The sequence below is a fragment of the Psittacula echo genome (genome assembly GCF_963264785.1).
Source record: "Psittacula echo genome assembly, chromosome: 14".
NCBI lineage: Eukaryota > Metazoa > Chordata > Aves > Psittaciformes > Psittacidae > Psittacula > Psittacula echo.
Genome location: NC_137750.1, coordinates 1,160,439 through 1,177,820, shown reverse-complemented (window position 1 = coordinate 1,177,820; position 17,382 = coordinate 1,160,439). Strand labels below are relative to the sequence as shown.

The window sequence follows — 17,382 nt, the reverse complement described above, 5'->3', positions numbered from 1 at the left end:
ATATTGAGTGCAGTTCTCCTCCTTACTCTGATTGCTCTGCCTTTGTTTGAAAGGTCAGCTAGCTGCTTTTAGATCATCACTAGCAAGAAAGAGAATGCAGTACTGACTGTTCCTAGTTCAAAAGACCACATGTGGGGAAAGGGAAAGCAAATACAGATGTCAGATTTGGTTGCCTTTAGTACTTCCTTAGCAATCTTAAGATGGGCGTGTTATACTGACAGCAGCTGAAGGTGTCTTGGAACCACAACCAGCATGTAACTTGAGTATTGTGTGGCAAGACTTCTGTAGCTCTTAAATGAAAATATTAATGTATTTTCTGAAATCCTAATGTATTTAACATCACTTTTGTTATTAAATAGCAGCTTTAGAATGCTGCAGCTGTTGAAAATGGAAATTTAAGTAAACTGAAAAGCTTAATGCTCCCTATTTAAGTTTTACACCCTTTTGAATTGGAAGTACTGTGTGCTTGCAGAGTTTTGGCTTATTTTAGTTAGAACCTCTGAGTACTATTACTATAGAAATGGCACTAACTGAATGTATTGGGCACCATTAATTCAATGAAATGCTAATGGAATGTTCTGGATATCTTTTTACGTAGGTTTTGCTCCAAAACGGACAACAGCCTCTGCTGGTTTGATTCCAATTTATTAAATGCTTTTACATCTTAAATTCACTTTCTTTGGTGTAGGGAGAGGTGTTTCCTTGGGCTTTATTGTTACTGAGGTGACTATGTCCTTTCTTCATAAGTAAGTTGTAATGCAACATGGTATATTCACACATCTGTGCTCCTAAAAGCAGGTCTCATGCTTTCTGCACTCCTTACTTCCTTCTGTCTTTGCTTCCCCAGTCTCAGCATTATTTATTTTTGCCATTTTTAATGTTTCAACTCCCCCTTTGTTTAGAAAATACTTGGCTTCTAAAAACAAACACCTTCAGGTTAGGGTATTTCTGCTTTTGTCTACATAGACTTTGATCCCTGGTTTTAGGTGACAAGTGTGTGTACGTGTTACTTACGAGAAATGCACAAATTCTCAGGCCACCAGCTGGCAGCTGCTGAAATGCAACAGTATATTGAAGATAGGACATGGAGATATGACTGGGTTTGTGGGCTGTGAAAGCTTGGGTCTGGGCTGGGAACTAAGGACAAAGAACAGCTACCAGTGGTGTGGTTGTTGATAAAAGGTTGGAAGCCTTTTTGACACCTCTGTGACTAACCTCAGGAAGTTAACTACATGTTGCTTATTTGCTGAGACATTTTTGAGCACAAGGAGAGAGACTGTTGTGAATCTTGGACAGTATGGACTTCCTGCTATATCTTGCTTTAGTTGTGGACTGAAGTGTCAGGAGGTCAGCACTTTAATGCTGGTATCTGGTGAGTGTTTAAGACTTGAGGACTGAAATCCCTGGGGACTGGAGAGGACTATGATAACAGTGCCCATCTTTCCCCATCCTCTTTGATTCCCTGGTTCCCTTTCTCCAAATGAATTCCAGTGGTTTAGGTCTGTAGTAACTTTTTTAATGCAAGATACTTTGGCAAATATCCAACCTACTTTAAGCACTAAGTTACAAACTTTATTGGCCTAAATATTTCTATTGCAATACTTGTTTCTGAAGCCTTTCATGTTTTTCTAGGAAAGAATATGTTTTTCCTTCTGAATCAGCTTCACCATTGTCTTTGCGAGTGATCTATCTTTGGTACTTACTGCCATGGCAATTGTTTTTATTTCAATTGACCAAATAATGAGCAGAGCATTAGAAAGTGGGTTTTTTTTGGTAGCAGCTCTAAGATGTTGGCGGTGATTACTTTGACAGATGTCTTGTTAAAGATGCAGCCTGACTACATTTTCTGCAATCTGGATTTCTAGCAGTTTTCCTCTAATTCTGCCTGTCTTCAGTATTTGCTTCCCTCTATTCTCCCTTGATTCTTAAATATAGAGCGTAGTATTTCAGACTATGTCTTTCTGTTCCAACTCTTGAGTTCACTGAGGTTCTGTAACTATGTCCTCTTTTGACGCTAACCCTACTTGCCTTTAAGAGGAAATTTTTTCACAATGAGAACCATCAGCCATTGGAATAATCTCCTCGGGGAGTGGTGGGTTCTCCACCATTGGACACTTTTAAGATTTGCCTGGGACATCTAGTCTAGGTCATGCTTTGCCTCGAAAGGTTGGACAGGATGATCCTTGAGGTCCCTTCCAACCTCATACTCCGTAATTCTATGGTTCTGTCTGTGGTTACCTCTTTGCCACAGATCACTGCCCTGCAAGCTTGCTGGCTCAGCAGCTCACAGGAGTTGCACCTCAACAGTTTCAGTTGAATGGGCCAAGACCTACATAAACTGAGCCACGGAAAGCTACACCTGTGATGTGAACTGGAGAGCTGAATCCTTCACTGCAGTGTCATTGAGATACATACACAGTGTCTGTGCAGCTGCAGCTTGGTAGAGCTCTGGGAAGAGCCTTTAGCCTTCTTCACCCTTCCTTTAAATTAGCTTCTGTCTTTCTCGTTGCTCTCCATAGAGTGGGAGATGAGCTAATGGGTGTGAGTGGGATGTATTCCCTTAAGCTTCCTCCCCCAGTAAGTCTGTGCTTGAGCTAACTGCCTGGATTTTAAATGGACTGGAGTATGACAACCTGAGCAGTTGCATTGGCAGGTTGGAAGGTGGAGTGTAGCTGGGCATTGTAGCAGGTAGTGAAGAACATAAATGTTCAGTCAGAATAGAAGGTACGCATGAAGCCTGAACATATTCTTACATCCGTATCATGATCCACTGCTTAGCTAACATACTGTCATCCATGGTCTTCCTCTGCTTGTAGTGTATCTTGATCTTGCACTGATCTTGCTCTGTTCTAATGCTCACAACAGATGAGCAATAAAACAGTATGCTGGAATCTAACTATGCAAAGTCTTGTTTCCATCTTTCTCTGGCTATAAAGGACCACATGCAGGAAGCAGTAATAGAGCCACAGTGCTGTGTGCTGTAAGTTGGATTAGACTTCTGTGCTAGAAGGCTAATCCAGAAATCTTCAGACCTTTGCTTTATAGACTTAGAAAGGAATTTTGCTACTCAATTATAAATTTATCTTACACAAATCTATTTAATAGAAAATTGTTTTGTTATACTACCTGTCTAAAGGCAGTTCTGTCTTCTTACATACCTCTTGGTGCTTTTTTACCTTGCCTGCAAGAGATGATGCCCTGCTGCTAGTGGCTTTTAGAGTAAGCCCCCTGAGTTAGGAGGCAAAGGGTCTTGCTTTCTTGTTTTGCGTAGTTGATGGGGCACACTTCATAACTATGGCACTGGTGTCCTAAAGCCTTGGCAGAAGGCAGTTTTATGAGTCAGTTGGGAAACTAAGGCAAAGCAGTACTTTAGCATCTACTTGAGATTTGGCAAACACTTGTGGCACCTCTATGCACAAATTTCCAAAGTAACATTCCTTTTTTTTCCATTTAAGGAAGTGTTTCTTTTTATCCTTTGGGAAACACAAAACTAAGATGGTTCAATATCGCTTTCCCTGACACAGAATATGGACTTAGTTTAATGAAGCATAGTTCGGCCATGGAAGTTTCTCAGTGTTTTGCACTGATACAGTGTGACAGAGCAGTGAGCCTGTCTCTGGCACTGGGAATGGATTTTGTTGGGTTCATCTGGATAAGCGTATCCCCAGCAAGTCCCTGTGCAGGGAAACAGCCTTCTAAGTGGATTTGACTAGTTACAATTGTGGGTAAGGATGAGTACCAGTCCCGGTGTTTTTGAAATGAGGCTTAAGCTACCTGTTCAAGCAAATAGTTTTTCCAAAGCTTTATGCTAAGCATTAGCAGCTTGATTTATGAAGCCTGGATTTAACATCTTTGCATACTGTTGTATCTGCCAGCAACATTATCTTGTATGTGGAAAAAGGTGGGCCAAGCTCACCAGTGGGAATGATGCTTTTACATCACTTTAGCTCACCACAAATCCTGAAAGGTAAAAGGTAGTTACACGGAAGCGTTTAGGACTTTTGTTCTGAATCAAGTTAATTCTAGAAATGTCTATTACCTTAATAAATCCAGATTATGTGGGACACGAAAAGATCTATATATACACAGTTGGTTGCACATTCGCAAAGGGAGGAGCCACTTGTGCCAAACTTGATGGGATCAGCAGAGCGAACAGCGAGGGCTGTAGCACTGAGCCTGGTCTGACAGCAGAAGAATTACAAAGACCTGTCCTGGGGGAGTTAAAGTGTTGATACAAAAAGGGAGGAGGAGTGAAAAAGAGAGGAAGGTATACAGGAGGTGCCCTCAACCTGGTTGAGGAAAAGGTGCAGGTAACAGTAACCATGAGATGATACATTCACATTTGTTTGTGACAAAGTACTAAGGTTGTGTGCATTGGGAATGGTTGTATTTATAAGGGTAGGAATAGAAAATAGTGACAGGATGGTAACTGTCTTTCAGTGAATGAAGTTTAAGACTTAGAGAAACCTCTAGCACTTTCTGCAGTTGTAGAAGTTGTCACGTGCCCCATGAGGAAACCAGTCTGAGTGCTTTTGAGATGGACAGGCATTGCATGGTTGTCACTTGCATTCAAAGGGAATGGCTTTTATATTTGTGCTTTCACATCTTTAGAAGCTCCTTGTGGTCAGTTTGTACACGTTGTGCCCTGAAATGAGCTAACACATGAACTGTGAAGTGCTGTTAACTAAATAAGGTAACTCTTCTAAATTCTGAGTTTATCTTTAATCCTCTCAGCTGATGGCAGTTGAGCAATGTATTTAACTACAGCAGTGCTGAGATTGGCAGTATTTATGACACCTTCTTTGGAACATTTGGTTGTATTTAAAATAGTTGCAGACTTCAGGGGCAGCCAGGTGAGCTGTCAGGAGAATGATTACATACTGACTGCAACTCTTATAGAAGAAAAAGGTAGTAGATGTAGTCCTTTATTGATCAGCTGTACCTTAGTGTAACTTCATTAAGAATTTTCCTGAGTAGAGAGCAATTAAATCGATTTAATTCTATTTTTAAATTGTAATATTAAAGCATTTTGCTTTGGATAGCTGGGTAATCTCAAAGCATAGCAAAACTTTGGATCAGATTTTGAGCTCTGAGAATTCTGGTGGGTTAGTTCATCAGGTTTTATTTGGATCAGGGTGGCACTTCAGGGATATGCTGAGCCTCAGAGTAATTTAGATTGAGATCATCTCTGGAGATCATCTGGTTCAGATCCCAGTGGTTTTGGGGGAACTCTTTAAAGGTTTGATGTAGATGGGCAGTGAGCTGCCTTCCCAGTAAACTACAATGTTTAATTTAGTATTTCAACCCTTAGATTAACTGGTTTCTAGTAGCTGTGAACCCCTGTGCTGTGTCTCTACAGATTTATTTTGCCATCTGCATCATTTTCGTTTGCAGAACAACACTAAACCACATAGTCCTTTGAATTGACCTACCCTCCAGCCTCTGTATGTGGGTAATAAATGTGATGAGACATTTCAGTAAACAAGAGAATAGACTGAGAGGAGGGAATCAAGTAGGTTAAACCATGTACTTTGCAAAACATGGAAGTTATGCAGGTTTTACTGACCCTGCTCTTTTTTCCCCAATGTGTTAGTTGTTCCCTGGAAGGGTACTGGTTACATAGCTCCTGTTCACTAGCTAAAAAGCACCACACGTGTTGTGTTTAACATTTTACTGTGAGAAACCAATTAGTGTGCTGCAAATTAAAGTGCTTGCAGGCACATCAGCTTTTGTTCAGTAATATCTCCTTTTCATGGTGAGGGGATAAGTGAACGGATACAGCAGAGCCTAGATACAGGATGGTCTAATGGGGAGTTCAAAGTTATGCATTTTTTTCCCTAGAATTTCTAAACTAATTTGAATTGCAATAAACCTGTGTAAAACTGCACAGGAACCATTGGAACACTGAATTTTGGTTGCTTGGTAGAAAGAGAAAAACCAAGAAACATGGATAGTTGAAGGTGAAGCTTTCAATTCTTTTGATTGCTTCTGTGTGTGAGCAAGCATTAAAAAAAACAGAAAACAAATGAGATGATCCTAAAATGCTGCATTTCTATCATTTTGTTGGAGGATAAATGTAAGCTTTTGACAGCAGTTAAAGTATATTATATAATGTTTTTCTAAAAATAGCAGGATTTTTTTCTGGTCTGAATTATATTATTTAGTTCAGGTGAATGCTGGGAAAACCAGGATCTGTACATAACCAATTCTTATTTTAGAGACTCTCCATCAATCAGGGTATCTTAAGCCAGTTCACTCCAGCAGAAAAATATGAGTATATATTCACATACAGCTACTGCTGGCCAGCAGTGTTTGTGGAGAAGCTGATGGTAATTGAAGGTCAAGCTTATGGACTTTGGACACATCAACCCTGACTTGAAAGTAACGTGGAGATGCAGGTTTCCAGGTCCTGCTGAATTCAGTCCTAATGTGTGCAACTGCCCCCAGAATAAAAGGTTATGTAATATTGATTGTGTTAATAAAGCTCTCCTAAAAGTGTGTGTATACTCCTACAATAGCAGGAGACAATAGCTTTATGGAATAGGTATTTTTTTTTTCTATTTGAAGCCATTAAGGTACAACCTGAATACCTGTCAGGAAGAAAAGTACACTGAAATCTTCTGCAGTGCACCTGTGATTTGGTTCTTTTTCTCATGTACCGAGTGCCCTATTCATCTGTGAATGTGAGTGCAGAAATGCTAAAAATACCAAGTGTCATGTAGGCTTCTCTTCGGGCTTTCCCAGCTTTCCTTTCAAGGACATGTATGTCCAAATTAACCTTTTGGAGTGATGCAGCGATACCTGTAACTTCTCCCAGTGCATGTCCTGGATCAGTTACATGCTGAATAGCATCATCCTTTGGCTGATTGGAATCAGGATCTGTTAAATAAGTCATGACTGGAGGAGTTCACATGTTGGCCTGGGGCTGTTGCTCTTAAGAGAAAGAGCAAGCAAGAAAAACTCTACAGTGCTGAAAATCCACCTGCACTCACTCGTTTTTGAGATGTCAGTTTAGATGATGTAAAACCAGACTTCACTTCTAGAAAATACAGAAAGCTTCAATTTACTTAAATGTAGCAGAACCTCTCCCCCCCCCCCGCCCCGAGATGCTGACTTCAAATTTCTGCCAACAGAAATAACCTGAGTCTTAGATTGTGGATTCATTGTGCTTAATATTTGAGGTTCGTGTTGTCTGACGGTACTTTGCAATTAGGTTGTAGGCTTGTTGTGTTGCATAGTAGATGTTAATATCTGCCAGACACAGAGGTCTTAAACAGCCTCCAAGATGGATTTGACCGTGGTACTTCTGTTCAAAACTCCTTTGTAATATCACATGCACTTTATGTGCCCTTAAGATGTTCCCTGTGCGTGAATGCACAAGTTCTCCAACTTATTTATTATGGGCTTCTCTTCTGGTTTGTGGTTTTACACACTGCATAATTTTGCTGCTTCTTTCACCTATTGCTTTAATGCTTCTGAATGCCTTTACTATTTTTAGCATTACAGGGGGAGATTATATTGTACTGGCCAAGAATTAGGTGGTTGTAGTAACAGTAGATGTAGTTAAATATTTCTTGTTGTTTCTCTGTCCTTTTAAACAGATGATTCACAATTATATGGAGCACTTGGAAAGAACTAAACTTCATCAGCTAACAGGGGGTGATCAGCTCGAATCCACACCACACAGTAGAATTAGGTAAGCTATTTACTATGCTCTCACCCTGAAATGAAAGAGAAAAAATCCGTTCATTTGTGTTTGCAAGACTTTGTTCTTTAATCCTACAACAACGGTTTGGCTGAATCGGAAAGATTTGTTGTATGATTGGAATGTGGTAAGAGAACAGTGTAGAAATCAGTAGAAAGAGGCTTTTGCTGTTGCACTGTTAAACGTTGAGATACACTTTGTACATCAGCCTTAAACGATTTTGGGTTTTTGGAGTGTTTGCATTCAGGTAGACTGGGAGAATGTCAGCAGCTGTCCCAAAATAATGGATATGCTGCCGTGGCTTTGTGTACGGGTTGGTGGAGGTGTGCGTTGTGAGACCCGCTTGTTCTTAGGGCTTGATGTGAATATATTATGCAGATTTTGAAGCTTTCTAGCCTATGAACTCTGTGTGGAAGGAGGGGAGAATAACTCCAGGGCTGGCTGTGTCTCTGCGTTGCTGCATCGATGCTGCGAGGGGGAGGAGAGAGGTGATGTCATTGCTCTGGAGCTGCTGCAGAAGAGTGGAAAGCTGCTGCTGATGGCATTGTTTTTGTGGCAGCGGCTGAATGACAGACTTTGCCTACAAAGATACACCCTCGGCCCCTGTGTAGCCTTCTCGGTTCCGGCGTTTCACCATGCCAGCACAGCGCCATGAATCCTGGATGCATGCTGCTATTTGTGTTTGGCTTCGTTGGCGGGGCGGTGGTCATTAATTCTGCTATCCTGGTGTCTCTCTCGGTTTTGCTGCTAGTGCACTTTTCTATTTCTACTGGTGTGCCAGCTCTGACGCAGAACCTACCAAGGATACTCAGGTACTCTGCCCTACTGAACCTTGGCTTCATGTGCTCTTTCTATGTTCTCTGCTTTCCATTTTCCTTTCATACAGAAAGAGCAAGGATAAATTAGAGATGTCAATTGTGTATAGATTTCAAATTCTTTTGTAAACTTACTTATGGACTGGGATATAGCAATATAGGTTATTTTTATACACTCAAATTTCATTGCCTTTTAAGTAAGTACAAGGTCAGTTTATGTGTATCTCTTAGAAGGGTATTACAATGGTTTATTGTAACCTGCAGGAAAAGCTGCGATAATGTCAAGGATAAAGCTCCTGTTCAGTGTATTGTCAGGTACGTGCCTGATCTTGATAGCCATAGATGTATGCAGTCTGAGGCCTTGTACTATTAAATTTCACCTTTTACAGTCTAAACACCTATGTAAGATGAGTTAATTGATGATCACAAGCCCTCAGAAATTAGTTGATCATGTTAGTTTTAAGAAATCTGATTATTGGTTGGTGACGGGAAAAAGAAAATCTGTATTTAAGCATCAGAGCTCTAAAAGCCCGTTCACTATTGTTCACCCAAATGTTATCCTCTCCTCTTTCTCTATACTTGTATGGCCAGTTGCCAACTCTGTCTGTCCCCCCTCAAGTTATGTTCTGTTTGTCCTAGTTGCCTGGAGCAGTAGCAGAGATGCATTAGAATGTTGTGACCAAAAGTAATCTTGACATGGTTTAGTGCTACAATTACAAATGGAGAAGAGCTGGAAAAGTTTTAAAATGCAGCTTTCTGACCTGAAAACCTGGCATACTTTAACTGTGGTTGTAAATTTAATAGTAAACCTTATGTATAAAGTGGAAAATGCTGGGAAATAGTGTTCTCTGAGAGCTGTGTGACTAATACATGGTATATGTAGACTTTCTGTAGTAGATGCCTTTAACGTCCGTCTCTCGGCACAGAAGAGTACTTCCAAAGGTTAAAAGCCAATCAATAGATGCAAGAAATACCAATTATTAATAACTGAAAATAAACATGTATGAATATTTAAATACAAAGAAATACAATAAATTTGAAGCATAACTCTATAGATTGATCTAGTTAGTAAGGCTGTGCTTGCTTTAAAGGATGGGGGAAAATCCAAACCCGAAACAAATAACCACCAACTCTAAGAAGCCAAAGCAAAATATTGAGCTTCAGTAAGTTATTAGACTTTATGTTGAACCAATCAGATGGCTTAAGAAATAGGGTTTTTGCAATGTGCTTTTGTTACCCTAGGAAATAGGGTTTGAGGGGTTTGGGAAAGCCATGCTTTTTCCCGCCCTTAGTAATTGCTTTTAGGAATTGCAAGAATTGGGATGCAGGTCCTTAGTGTTCACAGAAAAAAGATAAAAATATAGGATGAAGGAATCTAATTGTAGAAGCATTGTTTCTACTTTTCAGATTTTATAACACTGCATCTGGTTGCTTATCCGAAATGCTTCAATACCTCACCTCAGAATATTAATTCAGACTTTAAAAACCCATGCCTGCCTCCTGCTCGCTGTTGTATTTCAAGGTGTTTCTTGGACACTGGGGGAGTAGAAGGGGTTCTTTGCTTTCCGGTCAGCAACCAGGGAAATAAGTTGAAATTGCTTCAGTTGAATTGGGTAATTTCTTCTAATGCTGGCACATGAATAATAACCTTCATTCCCAAAATAAACCCCCCTTTCACATTTCATTTACTCCTTCACCTTGCAGCGCACCTGAACTGCGTTTTAGCACATCAAAATACGTTCAGTATGAAACTGATTTAAAACTATTCCATAAAAAAGGCACATGTCAGTTGTGAAAGTGTTTTCTGTCACTCATTTTGTTTAAATTCTCTCTTCTGAAGACCACAAAGAAGATGGGCTTTGTGGCATATCCTGCAAGTAAGCAAATCTGCCTGCTCTGAACCATTGCTCTGGGAGGCGTTTCCCAGGGCGAATGCACAATGTGGGCTTTATCACCAGCTTTCTCTGCCCCTGAAGGGCAGCTTTTTCCTCCTCTTGTTGCTGGATTCCTTAACCAATGAAAGGGCTTCAGGCTGTCTTTTGACATAATCTAAGCTTGTGTGGCGTGTCTTTTGTTCCCCACACACATTAGAGTGGTGGGAAATCTGAAGAAAAGCAGAACCTGTTACAATAGCGGGAACCCTTGGAATCGGATTCTCTTTAGTTCTGTGGCTGCTTTTCATGATGACTTGTCAGCACACTTAGTTTGCAGGTGCTGAACAGTATCTGATGCTTTTTATTTTCTAATCCTGACTGATCTTGCTTTACTTTGCTAAACCACCTCCAAATCAGTGACCTAACTTGAAATAATATAAATGAAAGGCCAAGGTATATGTGATGTGAGAATTAGTTGCAAAGGTTTTTGTGACAAGGAGCATCTTTGTTATACCTGTACTGGAAGGGTTCATGCAATTAAAATTGTTATGCTCTTTGAACATTGTTTTCTTGGTGATGTAAAATTAACAAAAGGAGTTTATGGCTTAATTGCTAAATACAATCTGTTCTTGGCTACCTTTTCTTTTATGTAATAGGGGAAAAAAAACCCAAACCCAATAAAATTTATAGGAATTTTTGATTTTCAATGCTTCCTGTAATATTTTTGCGTATAATTTATATGCAGGTACTAATTCTGCATAGAATTCTGCCTAGGTTGTGTTTCATTTGTGAAAAGCCTTGCAAAAGAAAGTATATGTGGTTGTGATTTGCCTTTTATGATGCTGAAATGTGAAATTTCACATATCTTGATACTTTGGATTATCTCTGCAGGGTACTTACAAGCAATGTTTTCTCAAGCATGATTTTCTGCTGTCACTTGTGCACATTTTTATCTTTGTCTTCAGTATCCTTATTGCTGTGCTAGTTGATTACCGTCCTTTCTTCTGTGTTTCATTGTTCTGACTGAACAAATAATTTGCTTTATCTCAATTCTATGCTTGGCTGGTATTTTTCCTTTCCAGGGCTGGCTGTAGCATCCTCTGAATTGCGTTCTGCACCCTGTTTTTGTCTCTTGCTAGCAGGAAGAATTAATCCTTTTGTTCACTGGTCACGCTACTGATGGCAAGATTGACTTGGGGATTTTCTTTTTTAGAGGGTCAATATATGAAGCTTTGGAATTTCCAAACGTTATTTGCTATAGGGAAGTGATAAAGGTAGCAGATGATGAAGAGTTGAGACGAAGTAATTTGCCTTGCTAACACAAGCTTTTGTATAGCTTTAGGGTGAAGTTAGAGTGTTAAGACTACACAATTTTTGGCTGCGCTAGTTTTTAACGTGTAATTCCTTGATCCAGTTGTTTTCAGTTATACAAATCCATGTAATTCTATGATCTTCAGGAGAAAAATACCATACATTTTGAGAAGAGTTGGACTTCAGGTTGATTTTTTTACAACTTCATCAAATGCTTCAGTTAAGGATTTAGCTGTTGCCTGTTGTAGCAGTTATGTGGTACTGTATCTTGCACAAAATGTGCAAAATGGTCTTTTTAAGAGTGGCTGCTAAAAGCCATAGTTTGAAATAAGGAAGCATTTTCATCTTACACTCCTCTTTGTATTGCAATTCTGTAAAACTTTTGTGAACTATAGATTAGCTACAGTACAACCAATAACTGCTATCTAAAGCCATGGAATAGACTTTGCAATCAGATGATGTGAAATGATGCTGTAATAGCATTGAATTGTGTACATTGTATATTTAATACAGCACAGTGTATCAATGTTTGAACCTATAATTTTACCACTTCCCAGCTGGTTTCAGAGGTGTACAGGAGAGTCAATAGTGTGACATCTGAAATGGCTGATGAAACCTGTCTCTGTCTTTCAAACAGAAAGGAGCGTCCGATATCACTGGGCATCTTCCCATTACCTCCAGGAGATGCACTGCTTACGCCTGACACACAGAGAGAAGCAGGGGAAACGCCTGGGTCAGAGCACTGGAAATTCCATGAGCTAAGCCAGCCACGGTCCCACACAAGCCTGAAGGTGAGCACTCAGCTTGGCTGCCTTATGTGCTTGGAGAAGCTCCCATAAACAGGTTATAGGTTGTTGGTGGGGAAAGAAAGCAAATTGAAGTGGAGCTCAGAAAACCCTAAATCACCTTTGTGTGAGCCAGAGATGTTGCTTACTCAGATGAGCTTTGAAGGAACTTACTGGAAGAAACAGAGCTTGGGTTGTGTTTTCCAAGTGAGTGGTAATACAGGCTACTTCTTCTCTTACTCATAAGAGTGGGTTTTTTCTTTCTAAGGAACCTTTCCAAAAGGTCAGTCACTTGTTCTTTACACATTAGGTTTGTAAGTAGAGAGTTGTAAACAGGTCTGTTGGTTTAATACTGTTTTAGAAGGAAAGCTTTGATTACTACATAGGCAGTACTCTTAAAGCAGCCTCTGTTACTATCAGGCATAGAGCGTAGGTATACCACAGAGCTGAGAATGACCTAACTTTCCTAAATTAGCCTGTGATTATGATTTCCCTTACATGTAGCTTGGCCATAATTCCTGCAATTGTTCAGTGTTCCAACAGTGAGCGGGTGGCATAGAACAAGCTGCAGACATGGAAAAATGGGGGAGTGGTGTTGGAGTGTGATGAATCTGGCAGTCAGGACTAGGGCGCACTAAAACACAACGGGAGAAGGGAGCTGCAGGGTGATGAACAACTCCACAATGTGTAAAGTCTCCCTATATATTTACATCGATGAGGGTATTTTTTCTTTGGAGGACTATGAATGTACTGTTAGTTCTGAAAAGGCAGTCAGCTGAGGGGAATTTCCTCCTAAGTGAACTTCATACCTAGCAGGGAATTATTAAACTGATAAGAATTAAAATGCTAACCACGAATCATTGGAACCCAGGGTTTTTTTTCTCCTAAAGGTCATATGGAGATAATGCGAAGCATAGGTAATGGTTAATTATAACCATATCAAAGTAACAAAAAGGACTTTGGATCTAAAGATTTGTCACTTAAGCTCTTGGCTAGGACCATTTTTGTATCTTAAATTTGTCCTCCACCAGTTAACATCAATAGATTGACAGACTTCACAAGAACTGACTGAAACACAACTTCAGACTAGGTAGAGATAAGGTATAAAGGGAATTCTGTGATCCCATCCTGTCCCCTGAGAAAATTATATTGGTTACTATATATTGTCAAAATAGGCTTCTTGGTGTAGTTCTGAAGATAATGCACTGCTAAAAGAGAATTCACAGCTCAGACTGTAATCTTTCAAACCTAGTTAGGGTAAGTTGATTAGGTCCAAAGCAGCATCTTTGGTTTTAGGTGAATGTAAGGTATTTCTGAAATCATAACCAGGATTTGAAACTTTTTTCTCCTAATACTTTCATTTCCTCTGAATACTTTCAACATGAAGTATAAGGCACAAGCAAGATGCTGCTGCTTTGAGGCATCTGTTTTGCTTTCATGCATGAACATTTAATTAATGGTGTCTCTTCTAAATGTATCACAAAGAGAAGGTGTCAGGAGAAACGTAGACGGAAAAGACAGAGTACTCTGTAGCTCGCTTAGTAGTGACATTGCTGGATATCGTTGTAAGACAACAATACAGTTAGCTACTATTCATTCTCTTCTTATTATTTCTGCAAAGCATTGCAGATGAGCTGCTACTTCAGATTTAATTATCTAATTTTTGAACTAATTGTCCTTTTTCAGGCAAAGTCTTCTGGCAATATGGCCAGAAAAGTCCAATTTGCTAAGCCAGCATAGCAGTGACTTTCAGATGCTTAGGCTTTGGGATATTTTGATTAATTCATTGTCACTTAATGGAATTGTGTTTCATTCTCATTAGTTGTAGAACAAACACTCATGATTGTTTAATCAGCAGTTTCCAAGAGTTAGCTAACAAAATAAAAAATGCAGTAAAGTCAGGAATGTAAAATAGATGGGATCATTTGAAACTCCCATAAGGAAAAGGCCGTTCTCTTTGCTGCTTTCTCTTGTGCTATCAAGCTGTTTTTCTTGAGCTTTGTGTTGGAAGTCGCTGATCAGTTTGTGCTGCATCAGTTAGTGGATGCTTTCAGAATACAAAGATGTAGTAATGTTTGAACAGAGCCAACAGCTCCACTGAGGGTTTATTCCTTGTTTGTGTGAGCTCTGGAGTCCCTTGGTCAGGGGTAGCATTTCCTCCTTCCTGTATCTGCTTGCTGAAGTATGAATCATTATCCAGTGTCTGAACTTCACCAACTCAAGAGGCAATTGAGTAAATTGTGTAGCTTTCCTTCCTTTTTTGTTTTAAAGGGACACACTGAGAGATGCATTTAGGGGCATCTGTTATTTGACTGTATTTTTGAATAATTTTGTCAGAATATCAAATATTATTATTTAATATCAAATATTGTTATTAATATTATTCAGTTTCCCTTCCTTCTCAAAAAGGGATGCTGTCAGTACAATGAATTTGTGCTTCATAAAACCTAAACTTGCTTCATTCCTGCCAAGTTCAGGTTTCCTGAGTGAATAGATAGATCCTCTTTAAATGTCACAGACTTGTCTGAGAGCTTTGCTTTCACTTCCAATTCCAAACAAAATGCTAAAAGAACCTGTTATCAAAACCTACCATCCTGCCTCCCCTTTTTGCATACCAGCCTCCTTGTTTCACCTTGATCTTTACTGAGGAGATTCCTCTAACTCTGTATGCTAGAAAATATTGGCCTAAACAGACCAATTTGTTTTCATATCTGCAGTGAACTCGTTTGATGTTCTGTCTGTTTAAGTCAGAATCAAGATCTCTGCATGCTGGTGTGGTTCTGGTCCTGAATGAGGGGTAAAATGTGAATGAGAGAAGACAAGCTGCAGAAGAGGGCTGTTAGTAATATCAGGTAGTAGCCCCTAGTTATGTCAAACACAGTTGCCTGCCCTCGAGCACAGTGCCTGATGCAGCCCTGTCTGAGTAATGCTCGTAATTGTGAGTCAGGAACTGGATTAATAGCCAGACTTGTGGTTCTTGATGCACTGTCACTGACATGTAAGCTGTTACCAGGAATCGGCTTCTAAGGAGGAGCTGTTTACTGATATTCCATAGTTGATCTGAATTCAACCAGACAAGCAGTCAGTGCAGTTCAGTGTCTCCTTCCCAATGTCATCCAGGGCTTACAGTTAAGACTGGGAAGCATGTGAAAACAGTCTGAATACAAATACTATACATCAGTAAAGTCATTGTTCTGCATCAGTGCTTTAATGTTTACTTTTAAGATGATGTTTGAAGGTATCATGCACATTTAGCAAACTTGATTTGATACCAGCTTTGGGAAGATTGAGCAGTTCATTGTGCAGTTAGGAGGATTACTAATACGGGAATACTGCCTTTGTCTAGGAGACTTTACCAGAAAACCACCATAAAGTTGTGACTATTATTATCAGCTGAGGTCAAATATTAGCATTAAAAACAAGGGCATGTTTTATATGGCTATAACCTCCCTAAGAGAAGTGAAACAGCCATAGTCTGAAGATGAATTTGGCAGTCCTGGCTTATTCTTCCCATTCCTGTTTCTTTGCGTTTGCATATTCTTTAGTAAAACACAGTAATTTTGGTATTTGTTCTTCAGTTTATATGCCAAACTCTAGTAATTCTTTAATTTGAGTTCATTTTTTAATGTAACTGCCCTATTTTAGGATGAGCTCTCTGATGTTAGCCAAGCAGCCTCAAAATCTACTACTCCAGCATCCACAGCTGCTTCAGATGTACCTGTACTGCCTGCAGAAACTCCTCAGAAGGAAGATGTTGAAGGGCTTGCAAAGGGCGCAGATATGCCGAATGAGAAGCTGGACATAGGCAAGAATATTGAAGTACAGGTAGCTCAAGAGACAAGAAATGTGTCCACTGGTGAGCTGCTTTAACTCTTTAGAGTATGGTTCCTAAGGGCCTCATTTAGTCTGTTATGAAATACCTTAATTATTGTGTCACAAATGAGAAATCATTTTTGACTCTGGTTTTAGGAATACAGAGTTTTGATAAGAGATACAGGTCTGTTTATGGGTAGCTTTAGCCCTTATTTTTCTAGAATAAGAATTATTTATGACATTTCCTTGTAAACAACAGAAGTGACACTCATCTAAACATAAAAATTCCTGAGATGATAGACATCTGCTTGGTTTCAGTTGCAGACATAGTGGGAAATAACTGGCATTGGATTTACTTACAGTAAATTCAGGGGATACTTAGAAATTCCACTGTCTGCACTAGAGTATCAAAATCTGTAGGTCTTAATTAATTACCTTGATAAGTCCTTGAACAGAAGTTTACTAAATTGGTGATATGTTAATAACAACTGCATATAGGTAATGTCGTTAAGTGGTGGCGATCTTGTTTATGGAGATGTACCACTTGCTTTTCCCTAGGTGGAAATGAAAATGAAGAAAAATCTGAAGTTCAGGCAATCATTGAATCAACTCCTGAGTTGGATATGGATAAAGATCTCAGCGGATATAAGGGTTCCAGGTGAGTTGTGTGTTATATGTGAGTAGGAAGGCCAATTTTAGAAGGTACCGGACTTCAGTTTTGAAATTGTGACTTCTTTAGTAACTTTACCAAACTGAGATCATGCTTCATATAATGAATCTCTTACCTCTGTGGCCTTACTTCCCCCAATTCCTTCTGAGCTTTTAACTACAACAGCAGTTCTTTATTCTCTTGCTACACCTGATGAATGGTCAGGGTATTTCATATTGCTGCAGACTTAAGAATGTTTACGTATTCTTTCTGTATTTCGAGCAAAGGGTCTAACTAAAAGGCCTTTTCTCAGTAGATCCAGTTTCCAAGCTGGGCCCTTGTGTTTTCACCCATCTCTTTAAAATCTGGATTTGTGGTTGACTTTGCAAGGTTACAGCATTTATTCACCAGATTCTGTTGGAGGAATCTC

General features: G+C 39.6%; 1 protein-coding gene across 5 annotated transcripts in view; it reads left to right on the top strand.

The window, feature by feature from the left end:
- The window catches only part of SPAG9 (sperm associated antigen 9), a 61,317-nt gene that overhangs the window by 19,266 nt on the left and 24,669 nt on the right, over positions 1-17,382 (top strand). For all 5 annotated transcript variants that reach the window (XM_080629609.1, XM_080629611.1, XM_080629610.1 and 2 more), the window contains 4 exons: positions 7,602-7,696; positions 12,343-12,496; positions 16,136-16,346; positions 16,862-16,961. In XM_080629609.1, coding sequence (XP_080485735.1) covers positions 7,602-7,696; positions 12,343-12,496; positions 16,136-16,346; positions 16,862-16,961 — 560 coding nt within the window. The remainder of the gene's footprint in view (positions 1-7,601; positions 7,697-12,342; positions 12,497-16,135; positions 16,347-16,861; positions 16,962-17,382) is intronic.